We start from the raw sequence: 23377 nt of genomic DNA on the forward strand, positions 1-23377 counted from the left end.
TGACAACAGCAGCCAAAACATCTTCCATTATTCAACACTCCCATCTAACAACTCCCCTGCAGAGTTACCCAACATCCCTCCTCCTGTTCAGTCTAAACTGATGAAAAAGTCAAAGGCAAAATGCTTGGCTGGAGTGATGTCAGTGTGCAGCGTTCCAAAGAGCATCCGGGAATGTCTTAGACACAGTTGATCCCTGGCCTGGAAGGTCCCCGTGGCTTTGTCTCAGCCAACCAGGAGAGGGATTTACGCTCAGGCCATGTGGTTCACAGCCTGTGATCCTCTCAGGGGGTCGTGATGGTGACAGCGGACAGGCTGAGAGGGGTCTCTGACCTTTTCCTCCAAAGCCACCACTCACCAACAGATAGCAGAGACTGTGAAAGAGAAGGACTGCCACGCAACTGGGTTGTAGTCATTAGATACCAAAAAACAAGTATTTATTATTAGACAAGTTCAGGGGAGGTAGTCCCTCCCACTTTCAGTCTGATGCCTAATAAATACAAAGGCAGAGGTAGATAGTCTTTCCTCTCCCCCTCTAGCCTTGCCCAGTGACTAGTGTTTTGTAAAAAGTCAGAGTACATCAAGTTTGATTGATTTGACTGCTGCCAAGTTGCAGTCACTGCACCCTACCTGTGCTAGCCAATGTTTCCCTTGAAAAATCCTGGAGAGCGCTTGTTGGGCATGCAGCCTTGACCTTGTTGAGGCATTTCACTTCTCTAAAAACCGAGTGCAGCGGTGCTCAACTATTGTTGCTGGCCATAAATGTCACTGATTCATTGTGATGTAATGTTACAACAATATGTTGTGAAAATAAGACTAGATAGTTACGTAATTCCATGGTCCACTTAATGGACATGAAAGAAGAAAAAAAATACTATCAGAGAATTTGTTTTCCACAGAGTGAATGACGCAACGTCATGTTTGTTGACTTTTCAGCGTCTGAGTCACTGAGTTTCCAGGAGTGTGTGTAGGCCTATGTGTTTTCGAAATCGGCTTATTCTAATCTTACAGTAACAAATCAGTGTCCTCGGTCCTCCAGCCTGGCGTCAATCACTATCAAGATCAACAGTTACGAGAACAATTCATAACACAGACCATCAAGCAGAAAGAGTTTCCCAAATGAACACTGGAAATCACATGTATTACAGAACGAGAAAACAGAAATATGCTCAGCATTGTGTTAATTACTCTTACCTGAATATTAACTTTATTCATCTTAAATTTCCCCATTTCAACACACACAAAACAGGGCCAGGCCAATGACGCATTGCGCGCAGGGTTTCCGTTAGCCGGTAATGGACGGCTTTTGGCCTATATTTTTTTGTTGATAAATAAAACATTGGCCCTGGCCAATTGTTCTGGAAAAGAAAAAAATCCCATTGCGAAATATTGCCTTTTAGCCTCTTCATTGATGGAAATACATTTGACTGGTCATATTTAGCATTCTATTAGGTTACTTTACATAATTTAGTTAAATTGGCAAATGTGTAGGCTACAGTGTATTTGTTATGGATCTTATTTATCACACCCGTACAGCATAGAGCCTTTGAGCAGATAATCTGTCAAAGAATGAGAGCTGCTGTTGTGTCACACACCACTTTGCAATGAGCTGGAGGCAGTAGGCTATGCATTTCCTTTTAATACATGAGGCATGTTTTACCTTTCTGCAAAGTAGCCGATTAGATCTCTACATTTCTAATGGACATTTTCATCTCCGTCGCATGAAACCTCTCAAGTGTGTGGTGCCCTTTTGACAACTGCGCTTTCCCGCTAATTGCATTATGGAAGGAACATTTGTGAGTAGCCTACTGCCTGCGCTTAGGTGAATAAATAGTTTATTAACATTTGAAACTAAACGTTCTGTTGCGTCAGACTCATTGCTTTTTAATGTTTTTATTTCATGTAGCCTAAGCCTACTGCATGTATGAATTTGGGCTCCATCGTCCCACGACTGTCCTAGAGTCGGTTTGGAATAGAATTTTTCAAGTTGACCAATAGAAGGGGTAAACTTTTGTACTATGGGGGATAGTAGATTGACAGGCAAGTGATTCTGCTGTTAGTTACTTGTCTAGCTGGCTGAGGAAAAGTAAACTATAGACAGTTATTCTAGCTTTATCGTTGCATCCTCGACTTGCATTTTCTGTTACTATGAATTACCATAATCTAAATGTGATTTGTCATTCTGAGCACCGTGGGTGGACACTAATCAGGTTACGCACCCAATGCACATGGGATCGGCAGATTACACAAATGTCTGGTAAAAAAATGTTGCTGGTCACATTTTCCTAACGGAAACCCTGGTCTGGCTGAGCTAACGACTGTCATCCATTCAGCATGTCACCCACGATCCAGTGTCTGCTCCCCTCACTGGAACACCTCGTCCAGGGTAGAGGGGTGGACGTCAGTGGCCTGCAGGCTCTGGAGGAGCCTGTGGACTGTAGCACTCCTCCCCTGGCTCTGCCTCCACTGGATCAGCCCTGCTAGCACCTGCCCGTGCAAGCTCAGAGGGTGGTCGGCACGGCAACGGTACAGCGCCCCCGTGGAGAGGCCCAGGTCGAGGAGAACCGACTCCCACTCCGACCCGATACGGGATGCCAGCCGGGACAACTGTCTGTCGGACGGGACTGCTCGGAGCGTCACCTCTGGAATGTTCCACTCATCTTTGGAAGGGAAGGAGGGAAAGGTGGTGGGTATGCATGGAAAGAGGGAAACGAAGAGAAAAGAGATGGGAGGAAGAGAGGTGGAGTAAGGAAAAGGTGAAGAGAGAGAGAGTTTATCAATATCCATTTAAGAAAAACATGTTGCAGGTTCATTGTGATGTAATGCTACAACAATTTGTTGTGAAAATAAGACTAGATGTTATGTAAATCCGTGTCCATTTATTGGACATGAAAGGAGGAGGAAAAATACTTCCACAGAGAGTGAACGTCACAATGCCATCGTGTTTGTTTACTTTTCAGGGTCGAGAGAAACGGCGGTGACGGAGAAAAGGCGTGTTTAGGAGTGCGTGTAGGCCTGCATGTTTTCAAAATCAGCTTGTCTGATAATGACCTCCGTTTAGGAGAGAGGGAACGAGAGTGAGATAGGCCTAGAAAACAGAGCGATAGTGAGATCTTGTTATTTATCTGAACGTGTTGCATAACAGAGGTGGGCAGACCAGGAACACTGTTCCTGGAAACCACTTTTTTTTATAATAGTCAGACCAAAACCACATCAAATACCAGGTCACCGTCCCCTGGCTGAGAGGGGGTGGGGAGATGGAGAGCAGAGCAGGCAGGTTTTCAATTGTCCTCCAGTTCTGTAGACCTAGGCTACACACTTCCCCTCCCCCCCTTTTAAAATGTCTTTCTCCCTCTTCTTTCAACACCAATCTTATCTCCACAATATCACAAAATTTCCATCCAACCTTTTTATGCGAGTAAAGTACATGTCGGGGAAAAAAATGCAACGACAGGTTTGATGAATACAGAAAATGTCGGTAAACTTCCCGAATGTCGACAAAACAAAATGTGCTAGACAAGGTGGGATCATTTTGTGCCTAAAATGAATTATGTGAGAAACGGGGGTGGAAACACAGGTGCATGCAAATATTGCTATATATAACCATCATATCGAAGTAAACTTGGAGTGACGTGGTATGTTCTGTGCTCCTCCCACTACAACTCAGGAAAGCCTACAGATGAAATAAGTGATGAACTTCACAGGGTGATGAAAGTGCACGGTGATGATCTTGACGGTCCTTTCCAATCAATATCTAGGTTCTTATTCTGGGGACATGAGTATCGATGATTGGCTGCCGTTTGACAAATACAAATAAATCTCATCGTGTAGGCTGGTCTGCCCACACTGAGCGATGTTGACTAGCACACTTGCCAAAACCAGAATGGTCACATTAGCTTATTGTGCCACATCTATTAGAGATGAAAACCCATTTAAACTTGTATTTATTTGTCATATGGGAATTTAACCGCATTTTTTTAAAATGTGCACTGGGCTATGTCATCACGCACAACCTTCTTTCTGCTGGAAACAAGTCAATCTGCTGGGAAAATGTGCATATTGGTTTTTATGCAGATTTTAGAATATTTGCATGAAACTGTCGTCAATTGGATGGAAACCAAGCTTGGAAAGAACGGTTTTGAATATCCATTACCAATCTCGCCCCCCCCCCCCTCTGGCTGAAGGGAATGGGATATCGTAGATGTGGCTTGAGTGCCGCAGTCGCCTCAAATTACAGTCAGTTGTTTGTCACCTATGGATGGTCTTCTTGCCCAGCCGGTAAGGGGCTGAGGGTAGTAGAGCAACTGTCCTTGGAGAGGGTATCAAAAAGGGTGCACACATGGAGGTGACAGGGTTTGCATGGTAAACAAACATGCTTTGGGGACAGCTGTATATCATGCATTGTATGTATAGAGCAGGTCAAGGTCCAGCCACGTTCAGTTCAGTAGGTATGGTGGAACCAAGGACACAGATGGATGTGAGGCTGTTATGAGACGGTATAAGGAGGTGTACGGTCAGTTCAGTAGGTATGGTGGAACCAAGGACACAGATGGATGTGAGGCTGTTATGAGACGGTATAAGGAGGTGTACGATCAGTGAGTTCGGGGGCAGTATGGTGAGTAAATGGCCTAACAGTGGTCTCTCCTCCGCACCCTATTCCTTTCCCCAGCTCTCCTCCCTGTTTAGGCCTATATCCCCAATTATCTCCCTCCCGCTAGTCCCTCTGCCTTGCTCTCTCCTTCCTTTCCACAATTCAATCTATCCTCCGTGCCTCCCGCTCTAGTTTAAGGTAATCTTTCACTCTCATCCCTCTCCCTCCACTCGGTGCTGATAGTGCCAGTTGCTCTCTTGAACCCTCAGACAAAAGAGATCACTGTGCCAGCCTGTTACTGCACTCCGAGCCCCCATACAAGACAAAGAGGATTTCATAACCCTGCCCAACTCACAGATTACGCATGTACACACACACGTAATAGGGATGTTCCAGGTGAACAAAAGTAGTAACAAAGTAAATCAATGTGGTTTAATACAAGTTGCAACAGGGAGACACCTCCAGCACAGAAGCAGGCCCTTTATATTCTCGTCTCACTCCACCAATGTTCTGTAAAAACCCGCTGAGAGGCTTGTAGGAAGTCACAACATCAGCTGCTACAGAATCACACTGCCCCAGAATACAACAACAATCAGTGTCCTCGGTCCTTGTACCGCCAGTCTGGCGTCAATCACTATCAACAGACATGAACAATACATAACATTCAGTATCAAGTCCAGTGACCATCAACTACTACACAAATGAGTGTCAAATAAAACACTGGACATCATGTGTATTACACTAAAGGAAAACATAAATAAGCATTGTGTCAATTTTATTAATGAGAAAATTCCCCACACACACACACAGCCCAGCGCGTGTTTACACACACACACACACGTCTGGAGAGCTAATGGTTGGCATCCAATTAAGTGACCGTTTTGAACTCACTGAGGCGCGATGAGGGCAACACTCAAACTGCCCCCCCCCCCCCGCCATCATCTGCTTTGGGAATCCAACATACTGAGAGAAAAACAACTGTTTGAGCTAATACTGAGAGACGTGAGGGGCGGGGGGAGTAATTGAGAGAGTCTAACTCCTATAAGCTGGAGGAGGGAGTTCTGGGTCCAAAAGGTCATGTGTCGAGTTCCCAAACGAGTCGCTGACAGAGAACTGCCAAACATGACACTGCCGTTCACTGATTCAAAGTTAATGAGAGTAGGCGCTCTAATGCTCCCGTGACATAGCTCATTAATTTATGAATGCATGGCACCTGATAGTGTGTGAGCCACTTTCTTTTTCAAAGAGCTTTCATTGGTCAACATTTCTTACTATTGAACAAGACCCATTATGGGCTAGCTAGCAGCTGACACATTAGGCTAAGCAACGCAAACCTGGGTAACAACTCCCAGAAACAGTGTCATAAATAAACCCCCCACAGAGGAGGCAGTAGGACTCTGAAGTACATCATGTTCCCTAATGCATGCCAAGAACGGTTCGGCCCAACCAAGCCAGGCCTTCATCTGTTCGCTAACAAAGGGGACACACACAGAAACTCAGAGGGAGGGCACACTGGGACAGAGTGACAGGGCTGTGTGAGAGTAAACAAATCCTTTTTCCTTGAAAAACCCATTTGCTGAAAAGGTGCATAGGCTAATCGTTAAGATTCTGGGAGCTTTTGACAAATAGGCCTTCACTGGAGAAAGGGTGGGTCGAGCGAAAGAGGGTGGGTCGAGCGAAAGAGGGTGGGTCGAGCGAAAGAGGGTGGGTCGAGCGAAAGAGTGGGTCGAGCGAAAGAGCGCGCGAGAGGGATAGTAACCAAATAAGGAGCTGTGGGAGACAAAATAAACTGAGGAAACTGAATACTTTCTTAGGAATTGCCTCTATGAGAAAAGCAGGCGTCAATCTAACCTTCTCTCACACTGATGAGGGGGGCAGGGCATGCTGACATGTCACTGAAATAAACCAGAGTATTTAGAAGTGTGAGGCCATTGGACAGTAGTCCCGGTAGGTAAAGGCTGTGTAGCGATGCCTAGTTTATTCTAAATAGCAAAACCCGAAAGAAGAAACCAACATCACCATGCTGCTTCCATATTTTAATAACCAACTCATTCAGATCCATTCATCTAAGTTCCAACAGTTCCATTAATTTCTGTTCAATTCCACTTCTCAGTTATTAGCGCTTACACTGCAATGTAATAACGAAGGGATGAACGATGACTAAAAGCCTGAACCCAAACCCTGAGTAGGCAAAGAAAACAATCCAAAAAGGTAGAGGACTCTCGCCAAACTACCTTGTTCATGGCTAAACAGACCGACAGAGACAAAGTGAATGGGAGTAATGTGTTAGTGTGTGTGTGTGTAACCCCTGTATGGAGGCCTAAAATAAATCATGATTTTTCTCCTCTTGCGCCGAGGGCTTTTTCCAGGAAAGTTTCCCGTGTCCTCATGGGACTCTGGTGTCTTGTCGGAACACAAACGTTTGTTTCTGACTTTGTAAAAATGTTTAACTCGAGTACTTAAAATGACTTCATGGAAGCCAGTTGGGCACAGTTGGCCATTTAAAACTAGCTCTGGCCGTACAAGCAGCTTCTTAAAACAATTCAGCACAATGTACTGTATGCTTGTACCAACTGCACTTAAACGTAGCCTCCACAATAATGTAAAAAAAAACACATTTTTAATAAAACATTTCAACTGGTCCTGGCTAGGGCTGTTGTGGTGACCGTATTACCGCCACACTGGCAGTCATGAGTCATCATGACCGCAGTGACATTTCCATAATTCATTGAGTGACATTACCTTCAGCTAAACAGAATCTCTCACCACCATGCATTTACATCTCCTCCTCTCTCCTTTATTCCTTTCTTGAGCACCGCAGTATGTTTCGCTGCGAAAACATCTTACTATTGATGTTCCCGAACAGATTTAAGAACTGGGTAGCAGCAGGAACAAAGTTGGAGAGCCCATGACGTACAGAGTTTGGGTGGAATTTCACCAGTTGGGCAGCGAGAGCTCCTCAAACAGTGGTTGGTGCGTGGAGTGAAATAAATGTTTTATATTTATTTCTCAGCTGCTCACATTAAGCACATGCTCTGCTATAAAACTGAAGAAGCCTACAGAATGGTCCATCCGGAAAGAGCAGAGCCTCCATTTACTATTTGAGTGCATACAGATGACACCGTACAACTGGCAACCGTGTCAGCGTGCATGCGCCAGGCGCAACACAGGAGTCACTAGAGAGTGATGGGACAAAGACTGCCCGGCTGTCAAAACCCTCCCCTAACCCAGATGACAATGGGCCAACTGTGCGCCGCCAAATGGGTCTCCCAGTCACAGCCTGCTGCGACACAGCCCGGGATCGAACATGGGTCTGTAGTGGCGCCTCAAACACGGCAATGCTGCGCCACTCGGGAGGCCAAATGATCACTTTCACACTCAGGGGGATACCTAGTCAGTTGTACAACTGAATGCATTCAACTGAAATATGTCTTCTGCATTTAACCCAACCCCTCTGAATCAGAGAGGCGCAGGGGGCAGCCTTAAAATCAACATCATCGGCGCCCAGTGAACAGTGGAACGACAGATTTTTACCTCGTCAGCTCGTCAATTCGATCAAACAACCTTTCGGTTACTGGCCAAACGCTCCTACCCGCCCCACAGCCACTTCATATGCGCACTCGCTCTGTAATGGGAAAAAGATCATCCCTATTTAAGTCACCTCATTCTGTTCACCTGAAATACATCTTCATTACGTCATTTCTCTTTAGACCCGACTAAAATAATGGATTTATTGTGACGGTGACTTGAAAAAAAAGTAGACGTACCAAAGGCAGCTTTTATGAGTGGAGGCCTGGCAACACTAAACCTGTTTATGTTAACTAACAGTCAATTAACCTCGAGACAGGAAGTATTTTGCAGGACAATAACCGTCTGACAAAAATGTCATGACCGCCACAGCCCCAGTCCTGGCTGGCCGTGCGATTGGTCGCCTGGCTACCTGTGAGCAGAGCAGCCGGCCTCTGACTCGAATGCTTCACCGTTCGAACGGGAAGACTCCTCCTGCCAAGATTCCTGGAAAGCAGACGGCAGGCACTACCCTTGGCAGCGCACGGACAAGGAAAACAAGGCAGCAGCACACGGCACTCTCCCTCTCGGTCTGTCCCAGCATGAATTTACTGCTCTTTATCAGGACACAGCCGCACCTCTACTCCCAGTCAGGGAAGCCTCAGACTACGGCCTCAGGGTTAACTCACTATGCAATGCCTTACAAGTTTACAGCTTTAACTCACACTATCCCCTCCATGAGACAAATAAATACACACCTAAGAACAAGCTGCAATGAAGAATACAGTTAAACTCACTTAATCATGCCCTGGCTAAACGTGCCAAATAACCTAGATACGGTCCTTTTAAGAACAAGCTTAGCAAGAACATATTTTTTACTCTCACTTTACAATGCTCTAAACATGCCAAATAGATAAGCTCCTTCTACGAACACACTACAATCTGTTTGCTGGCCAGGGTTGTACCACTGTAGGTTGTCATCTTGATAAATCGGTGTATGATATTAACATGTTTTCAACTGCACAGGAGATTTAACAATGGACCATCTAGATTAGATAATGTTCCTGACGGTCATATCTGATCACCATGGCAACAGATGACTTTGTAACCGTGTGAGAAGTTTTAGTCTTCAAATCTGCTCCCATTTCAGCTATAGCCTCCTGTACATGATAGGGTAGGCGGCAAGGTATCCGTTAGCCGGTAAATGCTGGATTTTGGCAGATAAAAATAAATAAATGAAAAGCCGATAATGTTGCCGGCCAAATTGTCCGGGACAAGACGAAAAATCCATAGCAAAATAATGCTTTTCATTCATTGTTGGAAATACCAGTCCATTTACCCCAACTTCAAAGGCAAGTAAACTAAAAGGCTAATAATTCCTGAAGCTTCTTGGAATTAGTGTCGTGAGTGTGTGCTTCTATTTTTACTCGGGCAAAAAAGACACAAGGTCCTCATTAGGGACTTCTGCTAAGTGTACCCTGACTGGATAACAATGTGAATGTGTTGATTACCCCTGTTTCCAGTATACCCGCCGAGGGGATTCTTTCTCAAAAAAAAAAAAAAAAGTAAAGATTACCTCAATAAGGCACCTTCTGAGAACAAAGTAACGAGGCTGATGCACATCGCAAGCTGCTCCAAGGAGTTGGACAGTGTTAACTTACCAACTGCAGCAGCTCACTTTGAGCAAGACAAGGTTTGGCACAAATGCAAGTAAATTTGAGGCAAATTTTGTTTGGCCGGCCCTATCCTAGCAGTTCTGCTGCCGCCCTAGGCAAAATCATCAAATGCCGCCCGAGTGTCAAGTATAGTGTACAGATTTGGAATGTATTGAGACTAGAATAATGACGTGCGTCATGCGCAATTGGTGCACTCCAGTTGAGCTTATTCAGTAGCACTTGGTAACAAAACATTGTTGCCAACTATTCACGTCGGAGAGTTGCAATTACTAGGCAGCCGACATTAGGAAACAGATATCATTAAGCCACGTACACAGAGTATACCAAACACTAGGGACTAAGGTGTGAAAGGTGTTCCAAGGGGATGCTGGCCCATGTTGACTCCAATGCTCCCCACAGTTGTGTCAAGTTGGACCATTTTTGATACACATGGGAAACTGTTGAGCATGAAATACCCAGCATGGGCCAACATACCTCATTCAAAAGCACATCAATCTTTTGTCTTGCCCATTCACCCTCAATGGCACACACAATCTATGTCTCAATTATCTCGAGACTTAAAAATCCTTCTTTAACCAGTCTCCTCTTCATCTACAATGATTCAAAGTGGATTTAACAAGTGACATCAATAAGGGATCATAGCTTTCACTTGGATTCTCTTGGTCTGTCTATGTCATGGAAAGAGCATGTTTTGTATACTCGGTGAATATCACACATGACATGAGTATTTTACCACAATATTTAAAATTATAATAACATTACATTTATCATCATCCAGAAGCACTGTAAAAAGAGAATGAGCTTTGGAAACAAGTGCTTGCATAAATGCATGGCATGGGCCTCATTTCACAGGAGCGTCGTAAAATAAGTGTTCTCTCAATGAACCAGTCAGTCTGAACTAATTCGATTGCCGGTTTTATAATTTCTTGACTTTGTTTATTAGGCCTAATTAAAATGTTCATGCCTGGGCTAAATTAAATGAGGCCTAGATTGTAATTGAAAACAGCTGTGTTTTGGTATTTATTAATTAAAATGTTAATGCAAATAACCATCAGGACAGGTCTTTCGCAAGTTATATTATGCAAATTTTGAAGCTGTATATTATGCAAATTTTGAAGCTGTATTACTGTGTAGGTGACATGTTCTTCTTGGCTAAACGTTTTCTTTCTTTTAAACAATATACATTTATGATTAATAGCAGGGATGAAGATGCCAAAGCCAATGTTTTATTTTCAATAAATCATGTTGGTATAAGAACATTGTTTATACTTCACAGGCTAATTTCTATTCTGTTATGATTTACGATAAACAAAATGTAGATTTTGAGCACCTTGGCTGGACGCCCTAATGCGTTGCGCACCCAACACATATGGATGTCCGGTAAATTAAAATCTTGCCGGTCACGTTGTCCGGCGCCAAAGTTTCCTGACGGATACCCTGGTAGGCAGCTGGTCTAATTCGCCTGTCCTCCGGTTAGATGCTGTTCTGTGTAAAAGATAGTCTGAAGAGGACTGGCTCTTTGCATGCAGTGCAGGAAGAGGTAAAGCTCTAACGAAATGTTGTCATGGTGAGAGGACATATTGTACCAGCATCTATCCAATCAGGTGCTGACAGGAATCCCTTACTGGTGGAGACCAGAAACCATGGTAACCTGTAAACTGATTGAGAGATGCATGTTTTCTGTGCCAATCTGCATGAGCAGAGGGAACAGGGAGTGACAGCATATGTTCCAAACAAATACAGTGGTGGCAATAAAACTTATTTAAGACACCCGTGTGTGTGTGTGTGTGTGTGTGTGTGTGTATACGTACACTGGGCAGCGAGTGAAGCAGGGACGAGGTAAGGGTTATTGAAAAACAGATAATACCATCACATGGTTTCCAAGGCAACCCACCAATGTCATCTGTTGCCATCATAACAGGAGTGGGGGAAGCAGGGGATAAAATCACAAAGCACATCCATACATTTGTGAGTTAAGCCAAATGATTCAGTGAGAGGCCTGTATAAAAGAATACATAAAATCCTTTTCAAGGCTAAATGATCATTTTCAGACCGCCAGACTCTCCCCACTGTGTTCAATCAAGTAGAATAAAAGCCTTTAGAAAGTGAAGGCTCTCGTCCTCTCCTCCACCTGAAACACTCTTCTCGCACACAGTTCTCTACGTTGCTGCTTCTAGGAAATGTGAGAGCAGATTCTTTTCACCCTCCCCGTCCATCCCCCCACATCTATTTATTACAATCTGTACAGTGAGTGGGGGGCGGGGGGGTCCAGCACAGGAGGGCGAGAGAGCGAAATAGAGAACAGACAAATGGCTTTGATTAAATATTTTTCCTAGAAAGGAGGATGCAGTGTGTGCCTGACCTCAGTGCTGCAAATGAAAACAGCTGTCAGGGAAACCAGGCCTTTGAGACTCGACACTCATAACCTAGACAGTCCTAAAACAGACTTCTCCCCTCTCCATTTCCCCCTTTCCTTTACGGATACTGTACATTCAAAATAAATATTAAGGCTTCCAGTTACACTGTATATGCTTAGGCCTACATGTGTTCTACATCACCTGTTGAAATGTCTAAATGTTTAGTATCTGCCAAAGATAATGTTATGTTTTGTCCCAAAAAAATTCAAAAATACAAAAGTATAGATGGGCGAAATGGCCCAAAAAAACATCTCCATTTTTATATGTATGTCGATTTTGTAAATGTTCTGGCTAAATAAGCTTTGTTGCACAATTAAAATATCAATGCACTTTCTCAAACTGTCAGGAATAATCTAATTAATTCAGTGCTTGTGAAAGTATACCTAGGCTAACTATAAGCCTTCCACAACCATAAGACCTACTAATAACCTGCTTCTTTTTCAGGCTTTCATGAAAATGCAATTTGTAACAAATTTTACCAGAACCATGCACATCCACTAATAATTTCTTGTAGCAGGCATTATAAAAAAAAAATAACTCTCTCAAGCACAAGCCCACGTGCTTTATACCTCAAGTCTAGCCAACTTTAATCTATACTGCTCAAAAAAATAAAGGGAACACTAAAATAACACATCCTAGATCTGAATGAATGAAACGTTCTTAAATACTTTCTTCTTTAAATAGTTGAATGTGCTGACAACAAAATCACACAAAAATTATCAATGGAAATCAAATTTATCAACCCATGGACGTCTAGATTTGGAGTCACACTCAAAATTAAAGTGGAAAACCACACTACAGGCTGATCCAACTTTGATGTAATGTCCTTAAAACAAGTCAAAATGGGGCTCAGTAGTGTGTGTGGCCTCCACGTGCCTGTATGACCTCCCTACAACTCCTGGGCATGCTCCTGAGATGGCGGATGGTCTCCTGAGGGATCTCCTCCCAGACCTGGACTAAAGCATCCGCCAACTCCTGGACAGTCTGTGGTGCAACGTGGCGTTGGTGGATGGAGCAAAACATGACGTCCCAGATGTGCTCAATTGGATTCAGGTCTGGGGAACGGGCGGGCCAGTCCATAGCATCAATGCCTTCCTCTTGCAGGAACTGCTGACACACTCCAGCCACATGAGGTCTAGCATTGTCTTGCATTAGGAGGAACCCAGGGCCAACCGCACCAGCATATGGTCTCACAAGGGGTCTGAGGATCTCATCTCCGTACCTAATGGCAGTCAGGCTACCTCTGTCGAGCACATGGAGGGCTGTGCGGCCCCCCAAAGAAATGCCACCCCACACCATGACTGATCCACCGCCAAACCGGTCATGCTGGAGGATGTTGCAGGCAGCAGAACGTTCTCCACGGCGTCTCCAGATTCTGTCACGTCTGTCACATGTGCTCAGTGGCGAATTTGCCAATCTTGGTGTTCTCTGGCAAATGCCAAACGTCCTGCACGGTGTTGGGCTGTAAGCACAACCCCCACCTGTGGACGTCGGGCCCTCATACCACCCTCATGGAGTCTGTTTCTGACCGTTTGAGCAGACACATGCACATTTGTGGCCTGCTGAAGGTCATTTTGCAGGGCTCTGGCAGTGCTCCTCCTGCTCCTCCTTGCACAAAGGCGGAGGTAGCGGTCCTGCTGCTGGGTTGTTGCCCTCCTACGGCCTCCTCCACGTCTCCTGATGTCCTGGCCTGTCTCCTGGTAGCGCCTCCATGCTCTGGACACTACGCTGACAGACACAGCAAACCTTCTTGTCACAGCTCACATTGATGTGCCATCCTGGATGAGCTGCACTACCTGAGCCACTTGTGTGGATTGTAGACTCCATCTCATGACACCACTAGAGTGAAAGCACCGCCAGCATTCAAAAGTGACCAAAACATCAGCCAGGAAGCATAGGAACTGAGAAGTGGTCTGTGGTCACCACCTGCAGAACCACTCCTTTATTGGGGGTGTCTTGCTAATTGCCTATAATTTCCACCTGTCGTCTATTCCATTTGCACAACAGCATGTGAAATTTATTGTCAATCAGTGTTGCTTCCTAAGTGGACAGTTTGATTTCACAGAAGTGTGATTGACTTGGAGTTACATTGTGTTGTTTAAGTGTTCCCTTTATTTTTTTGAGCAGTGTTTTTGCTTTCTAACAAGGAAGAAGAACAGTTGAACTGTTATGAATACACCCTCTGGTCCGTCTCCAACTGTTTGAACAACAGCGCATGTTCACTTTGTTTAGATGTTGAAATCAAGTGTCTTACCTGGATAAGAATATGCTTATTTCTCAGAATGATGCCAATTCCTTATATAAATGTGTATTTTGCTCGCTGCACATTTATAAAAACACTAGACAGTTAGCACATAAAAGTTTGTGGCTATAAAGCTCCTAGCGGTACATGGTACCAGAATATCACACACAGCAGAAATTGAACATACATTTCCCATAACATGTTCATTGATACTCTCGTTTTAGTAGGGTCTGCTCTGTTCTACATTTTGGTAGTTGAGACATAAAAAGGGTATCATTAGAAAGGTAATATATTACAGTCAAATAATGACAGAGTTTCGGTGTCGATATGACCGATTCTGTTGGACCAAACCTCAAATGCAAAAAGCGAGTTGATACTGCTTGTTGTGAGAGAGGAATTTGTTATCTTCGTATTTGTTGTGAGTGGCAGGGGGAGGGGCTTGGTGTCAGAGTGGGAAGGTACACAGTGCACACAGCACAGAAGGAGCCAAAAAGACAGAACGCTCATAAAAAATAAAAACCTAGATTCTTGTGATACAATTAGTATGTCGCACTAAAACAAATTAATTTGATACGTCGCCGAGCCCTACAAAAAAGTAGTAGGGGCCCTCAGTCCTCTGATCCTCATTACTGATGGGGTGAGTAGTCTGCAGGCATTACAACACAGCCGACTAACGTCATTAATGGCAGTAACTAGCTGCTACTGGAAACCACGTAGTTTAATTCCATGAAATAGAATTCGGGATTTTTTAAAAATATATTCATGAACAGAATTGATCGATTCATGAATAGTTGGGGATTCCAACAAGGCATCGTTTAAAAACAACAATATTTTACTGAATGAAACCATGGTGTTTTGGTTGAATTGGTGGCCTTCAGATAAGGACACGCACGCCAGTGACCTCCAGGATGGTTTTATAATGAGTCTACTGACTTTTTATTCACAAAAAAGTTGCGTGAGAGGAAAAACATGATCGATTTAATAAAAACAGAGCTAGAGTCACCACTTGCATCACCGCTTGGTATGGCAACTGCTTGGCATCCTTTCACAAGGAACTATAGGGTAGTGCGTATGGCCCAAGTACATCACTGGGGCTGAGCACCCTGCCATCCAGGACCTCTTTACCAGGCTTTGTCAGAATCCCCTAAAAATTGTCAAAGACTCCAGCCACCCAAGTCATAGTCTTCTCTCTGCTATCGCACGGAAAGCAGTACAGATGCATCAAGTCTGGAACCAACAGGACCCTGAAAGGCTCTACCCCCAAGACAGAAGACTGCTAAAAAAGTTAGTGCGAAAAAGGTCAATGCAGATTTAACTTTGTGACTCATCACATATGCTACTGCTTCTGTTTATTATCTGTCACTTTATTACTACTTATTACTGAACAAAAATATAAAAACGCAACATGCAACAATTTCAACAATTTCACTGAGTTACAGTTCATATAAGGAAATTTGTCAATTGAAATAAATTCATTATGCCCCAAGCGATGGATTTCACAAGACTGGACAGGGGCTGAGCCATGGGTGGGCATAGGCCCACCCAATGGTCTGCGGTTGTAAGGCCGGTTGGACGTACTGCTAAATTCTCTAAAACAATGTTGGAGGCAGCTTATGGTAGAGAAAGGGACATTCAATTATCTGGTAACAGCTATGGTGGAGATTCCTGCAGTCAGCATGCAAATTGCACACTCAAAACTTGAGACATCTGTGGCATTGTGTGTGACAAAACTGCACATTTTATAGTGGTCTTGTAATGTCTCCAGCACAAGGTGCACCGGTGTAATGATCGTGCTGTTAATTCAGCTTCTTGATATGCCACACCTGTCAGGTGGATATGGATTATCTTGGCAAAGGATAAATGCTCACTAACTGGGATGTAAACAAATTTGTGCACAACATTTTAGAGAAATAAGCTTTGTGCATATGGAACATTTTTGGGATCTTTAATTTCAGCTCATGAAACATTGAAACACCACTTTACATGTTGTGTTTATATTTTTGTTCAGTATAGTTATATTTATACATCTCATTGTTGGGAAGGGCCCATAAGTAGGCCTAAGAATTTCATTGTTAGTCTTAGGGCTGTGACGGTCTTGGATTTTTAGGTTAAGGTAAAAAAGGGGGGGGGGGTAAAAAAGGGAGATGACAATTTTGTTTGTCCTCTTGTTTACATAGATATGCATCTTAATAAAACCTTATTTGTAACAAGGCATTACACTTCATTATTATGATTCAGGATATTAAGCATAAATATTAGCAAATTAAGAAATGCCAGATTGGCGAGGAAGTCGCATTTTCGTATTGAAACGACATTTCATATTGACACTACAATAAAGATGTGCCTACCTTGTCAGCATATAATTTATTTAAATACAGTCCTATTTCATTCAAACCAAGTCTGATGGATTCTCCCACTTTTCCAGAATTATTTGCATAATGTCACAAACCCTGATGCTGCAGTCATTCGAAGGCCGTGGCATTTGCTCTTCAAAGAGAAGACGCCGTAATGAGAGACCTAATATAGCCTAAGCTACTGAAAATCAGCTTTTTACAAGATTAAATCATGACAGGAGAATTTGATTGCTATTTACATTTCTATATGTAACCTTTATTTAACTAGGCAAGTCAGTTATGAACAAATTCTTACTTACAATGACGGCCTACACCGGCAAAACCCAGACGACGCTGGGCCAAATGATCGCCGCCCTATGGCACTCCCAATCACAGCCAGTTGTGATAAAGCCAGGATTCAAACCAGGGTGTCTGTAGTGACGCCTCTAGCACTGAGATGCAGTGCCTTAGACCGCTGCACCACTCTATAGGCCTAAATTAAAGAGATGGAGTCCAGACAGGTTACTTTAGGAAACTTTCTGAATGGACATAGGCCTATAGAGAGAATCAGTGAACTCTCACATACACACCCCCTAAAAGCACCCGTCAATCAAAGACAACAGCATGTGTTAGACAATGATTATCAAGGGGGAATGTGTTGGAAAGATTTTTCAAATACTGTGAGGAACTGTTATAATTTGAATGGTTGTAAAAAAAAAAAAAAATTTTTAAAGACTGAGAAGCCCAACTTTTTAGTGGTGGTGAGTTAAGACAATGGGCACCTTCCTACATTTTCAGGCTAGGTACTTCTATACATGCTCAGGCGCACACGCTCCATCAAAATGAAGAGGACAGAGAAACCAGACATATGCTCATTGCTCACGCCGAGCACATAACTGATGGAATGAAATAAACCCAAACTTGTTTCTCACAAGCGTAGCAGGTTGTGAACTCTACAAACAATGCTTCCACTCGGAGAATGATAACAGTAAATGACGAATTAATACGTGCATAAAAAGAAAAGGTAACCAAATTACAGGGATTTAACAGTAAATCGCCTGATTTACAAACAGTAGGCTACCAAAATGGGCATTCATTGGGGGCCCGACACTGTATAGCCTAGGCTAATATTCTACTTTGTAGGAGGGCGGAAATTCAGCCAGGACCGGGCCTGATCCGCGTTGATTAGTCTATAAATTAAGAAAAGATTCTGTATCAAATTATCCCATGCCAGGTTGGAGAGAATTGGCGCATTGTCCATTTGACACAACATGAGCGCATTATCGGCCTCAGACCCAGAACAACCTTGTCGACTGCAGACGAATCCAACCTTTTTTAAAAGAATACCAATTTATTTACTTACTAGCAAGCAATGAAAATGTGCATTGTATAAAATAGTGCTATAGCCTATTGCCCTCTACACCCCCCTGCACATCTAGCAGATTAGCTGCTGGAGCACCAAAGCACTGTTGGAAAGAGGAGATGTAGAACTTTTAAAGAGTAACTTAATTATGAGCAATTATTTAGCTATCAGTGAAAACTGCTATTAGGTCAAATGCATCTACATGAAAATAAAATGTAACTTTTTGGGGGTTTATCCTAAAATGAATGTGGGCCTATTTAAAACAGTAATTGTACTCAATTAGTGTCACAGCCCTAGTTAGCCTACACCTGTTTACAAAGCATGTGACAGATAGAAATGAGATTTGGAGCGGCATTCAATTTCAAAGCTATTTTGTATAGTTTCTCAGAATACAATGGATTTCTACGTTTTTAAGAGTTAGAATTTCGGAAAGACGCCACGTTGACACCAAACCAGAATGGTATTGTTATGGAATGTTTGTGCAAAGGAACGCCACATTTTGTGTGTGTACTATGCAGACATATTGCAGTTATTGTGCAGATATATTGCAGGGCAATAGGCATAAAACTGCCAACAAATGTTAGAACCATAGAATTGTTGGAATTAAGGGCCTTTTCCACCCACGCACTACGCCTTTGAAACTCCCTGACAATCTCAGGGCTGGTCAACATGTTGGTGCATTTAAAAACAGGACTTTAAGACTAATCTCTATCGACTGGCCTACCTTTCCTCCCATCTAATTGTTGCTTTCTTTATATGGTTAAATATTTGAACATTTCTGTTCTTTATATTATCAAGTTGACTTATTACATTTTTTTTGTAATTGACCTTTAAATTTTATACACTTTTAGATTATTGTATAGTAAAAAGTTCATTATTAATATTAATTCTTTAGAGTAATTATATTTCTATGGTTACAACCATGTTCTCCTGCTCGAGTTCCTGCACGTCTTATAGAATATTATCACTAAAGTATTGCAGAGTACAAAAATAAACAGTACCTACACTCAAAAATAAGTACCAGCACTGGTTTGAACTTTTTACTGTACAAATGAAGAGCCACTGACAATCTAGCCTATAACGTTAGTTTGACGTCAAACACTTGGCATCAGACTCACCTGTTGGACTTTGCACAGGTACATTGGGTTGCTCCAAATCCTGGAGTAACTTGTCTCTCACCCAAGTAAACTCTTCCTCCAGGGAATTCAGAAATGTATCAAACGCCCGCGGACCTCGGGTGGGGAGGATATCCAGCAATCTCAACGTCTTCTTCTTGTTGCTTATTTGGGACTGAATCTCGTCCACCTGGCTCTCTGTTAAAATGTTCTCCTGGTACAGGAATTGAACTATGGTGTCCTCAATTAAAATTTGGTCGGACAGGTCCAGCCGGTGTTTCCTGAGTATTTCTTTGTGCCTCGGGTCCATAGTTGTTGTGAAATAACTAGCTAGTCGTACATAATGTCTATAAACATTTCTCGTTTAAATATTATTGAATATGGCGGGTTAGTTTTTGGCTAACGTTGGCCATTTTGCATTAGCTTGCCAGCTAGGTCGCCTTCATGTGACGTTTGGTTTGCTGCTAACGTTAACTGCAGCATATACGCAAACGTCTTGTTGTCTCAACGTGGACAAAAACTAACCTTATTACATGATTCTTGTCAACTGTCATTCCTCTTGTTTTTACAATTACTTTCGGCACGCGCATCTGCTTACTTCCTCTTCTTTGGGGTTGGGTTGGCGGCTCACACCCAACTTTTAAGGCGCATACATCGCCACCTATTGTAATGGAGTGTGAGGCCAGTCACGTCCTAACTACATAAAATGATCTTAATTTGTCCTGACATAGAGCCCTAGACACCACTTTCCTCCCCCCACTGCACCACTCAAACCCCAACACCGTCCAGCCTCTAACCATTTCACAATCTCTCACTATCTACATCATACAATTCACAAAATAAACACACTCTACATTTCCTCCACTAAACACTCATCACACAGGCCTGTTCCGTGTCTCCCTATCATCCACAACATGGCATTCAAATCTGTGTCCAGACTGTAATCTACTCCACACATCATCCTCCTACATCCTCTCTCTCCATCTCTTCCTTTACTGACCCATGCACAAGATACAATTGCCTCCCATTACTACTAGAATCCCACCCCCTTTGCCAAAAATTGAGCCCTTTTGCCCGGAACAAGGACTTCACTTCCCTGCGGCCCAACGGGACCTGAATATTTACAGATACTGAATAGATACTTTTGTACCGGTTTCTTATAGTATCTTCACAAGGTCCTTTGCTTTTGATTGATTTGCACTAATCGCACCAAAGAATGTTCATCTCTAGGAGACAGAACTCATCTCCTTCCTGAGTAGTATGATGGCTGGGTGGTCCCATGGTGTTTATACTTGCATAGTATTGTTTGTACAGATGAACATGGTACCTTCAGGCGCTTGGAAATTGCTCCCAGGGATGAAACAGACTTGTGGAGGTCTACAATTGTTTTCTGAGGTCTTGGCTGATTGATTTTAATTTTCCCATAGTGTCAAGCAGAGGCACTAAGTTTGAAGGTAAACCTTGAAATACATCCACAGGTACACCACCAATTGACTCAAATGATGTCAATTAGCCTATCAGAAGCTTCTAAAGCCATGACATCATTTTCTGGAATTTTTCAAGCTGTTTAAAGGCACAGTCAACTTAGTGTATGTTAACTTCTGACCCACTGGAATTGTGATAGTGAATTATAAGTGAAATAATCTGTCTGTTGGAAAATTGACTTGTGTCATGCACAAAGTAGATGTTCTAACCAACTTACCAAAACTATAGTTTGTTAACAAGAAATTTGTGGAGTGGTTGAAAAACAAGTTTTAATGACTCCAATCTAAGTGAATGTAAACTTCCGACTTCAACTGTAGCTGTGACCCTGATGAGGAAGTAAACGGGCCTGCAATTGCACTGGGGAACGTTTCCTCTGATGACTCTTTAGCCTGTCTCATGATTGTCTTGTAAACAATGCACCCCAGAGATTAATTTTTTATTTTTTACATTCATTTCAAACAAATGTCCACATTTTTCTTATACTTCTAAAAAATAAAATTGCTGCTGGATCTATTAGGAAATAGATGTAACTACAAGTATTTGTAGCTTTTATGGCTGCCTGTTCAATTCTAATCTTTTGCCCAATTATGGGCAAAAGATCTGACCTGATTGGTCAAATATCAGTTATTGGGCAAAAGATCAGAATTGGGTTGCCTGTGTAAATAAACAGCTTTAGACTGATTTATTTGTCAACAATAAAACAAAACAGTTTTCATTCTTATTAAACTAATAACACTGTAAGTTGTGCTTGAGAGGTATAAGGTGAGGGAGCCGAAGCCTTGAGTATAAATCCCTGATGGGATCCCATGTGACACCAGTTAATGAAATAAACCCATGTTGACAGGCAGGCCTCTATGTCATCATTGTCATGTTAATCTGACCTGCCATTTTCAATTACAGTTGCATCTGAAACCTCATGTCCCATCCACATGGCAATGTGCTGTGTCAGTGCAACTCTCAGAACAGTGTCCAGTCTAAAACCTATACGGCTGCAGAGCCAAGCCAACATAATTACATGAGAATGCGAACAGAGACGAAGGAACATCTCTGCATCTCTGGTGCTTAAGGTTGTTTACAATACTACAATAATGGAGATGAACTGCACAATTAATATAAAACGTTCAAATGTGTCTAGTTGCACCCAGTTCTGCATTACTGAACCATGTCCCCATATAAGATCAGCTCTGACTCTCATGTCCCAACTGATCTGTTGAGGCTTGTTACCAGGCTTCATATTTGCATGGTAGATTTGGATATGAATGACAAGAACAAGGATGCTGCATTTGCCTTTTAAATATCCCAATAATAATAACGGATACCAGAACAGGTTGGACCGGTGATTGATAACAGAAAGTGACTGTAAGACAGTAACACGTTTACAGTGGAGGGAAAAAAAACCCTGGTGACCCGGTGAGAGCTTTGCATCCAACGACACTAAGGCGTAAGCTCTAGTAGCTTCCCTACAGCTCAGCAGGGGAAACCCTGACCCTAACCCATGGTCATTATGACAATTGACAGCCTTGATCCTTCTTCCATGTCTTCTTCCTATTCAACCGGTCATCAACGGTCTTACCTTTTGAGTCCTGATTGATATAGTAGCTCTTCCTCTTCAGCCATTACAACAAGGGTTTGTTGAAGTCTGCAGTTGTCTCAGATTTTGAAAGGAGGAAACAACGTGGAGTGAAATTGACCATTTCTGTGAAACAGACCTGTTTTATAACCTGTTCCTCTGTCATGTAAGGAAGTGTTATGCCTCTAAGTGATCTATTATAAAATTAGTTGACAGATGTGCTTTGCAGGTGACTTGAGGAATATAACATGAAGAGACAAAGCACACACATTATTAAGATGTAATTGGATAGCAATCAGCTATGAATGCAACACATAGCAGCCTCTCCAATAGCAATACTTGGCCATTAACAAGGTTTGTTCTTGGACCCGGTGGATTTCTCAGAAAAACGCTTTCTGATACACTATCTGCACACAAAATCAGACCATATTGAGTGTTCAGGTGGTGTTACCAAATAGGTAGGTTTTCCAGCCTGCTAAATTTAAACCTTTCTCCTCGCTTACTGGGGGTAATGGTGTTTGGACTGAGGAAGGTGAGAACCTGCAGGTACAGCAGAACACATCCCTACACTACCGGCCTTTCCATCATGCGACCGCTACAGAATGAACAGTCCCTATAGAAAGTGTAAGCATGGGCACTGGGATTTAAGTCTCATTCTGCTCCACAAGCAGAATACAATCTAATACCCAGCCTGATCTCATCAAACCAGCGCTAGCCAGGATGGCCCAGAGATACGCAGGCTGCAGCCGCTGTGCCCCAAACATAGTGTGTTTTCTCAGTGGGTTAGCCACTGTACTGTGAGCAAGGATGGATCCAACAAACACTACATAAAACTGAACAATGCTGCAGGTGGAATTTGAACATATAGCCTACTGAGGCACTCAGTTCTTTGCTTCATAGGAAATTGCTTCAAGTCAGTCTTCTCCAATCTGCACCTTTGAACAGTGTTCTGCATCTGCTGCTAACAAGGGGCATTTTATACAGGACAACATTACAGAACACTCATTTACAGAAATATATTCTGCAGGACATGATTACTGATTCTCTGCATCAAATTGTCTGCCCTGGCCTAGTCTAAACG

The 23377-nt window shown here is 42.9% G+C and overlaps 1 protein-coding gene across 1 annotated transcript; it reads right to left on the minus strand.

Annotated features, from left to right (window-relative positions):
• Nucleotides 1–403: 403 nt before the first annotated feature.
• cradd (CARD and death domain containing adaptor protein) lies at nt 404–20541 on the minus strand. Its single transcript, XM_021577342.3, has 2 exons — nt 19245–20541; nt 404–2657 (listed from the first exon to the last, which is right to left on the minus strand). The coding sequence occupies exons 1-2, from the start codon at nt 19549–19551 to the stop codon at nt 2362–2364; spliced, it is 603 nt and encodes a 200-aa protein (XP_021433017.1). The 5' UTR covers nt 19552–20541; the 3' UTR covers nt 404–2361.
• Nucleotides 20542–23377: the final 2836 nt, after the last annotated feature.

Source organism: Oncorhynchus mykiss, chromosome 21 (assembly GCF_057628025.1).
Source record: "Oncorhynchus mykiss isolate SJ-2025 chromosome 21, ASM5762802v1, whole genome shotgun sequence".
Lineage (NCBI taxonomy): Eukaryota > Metazoa > Chordata > Actinopteri > Salmoniformes > Salmonidae > Oncorhynchus > Oncorhynchus mykiss.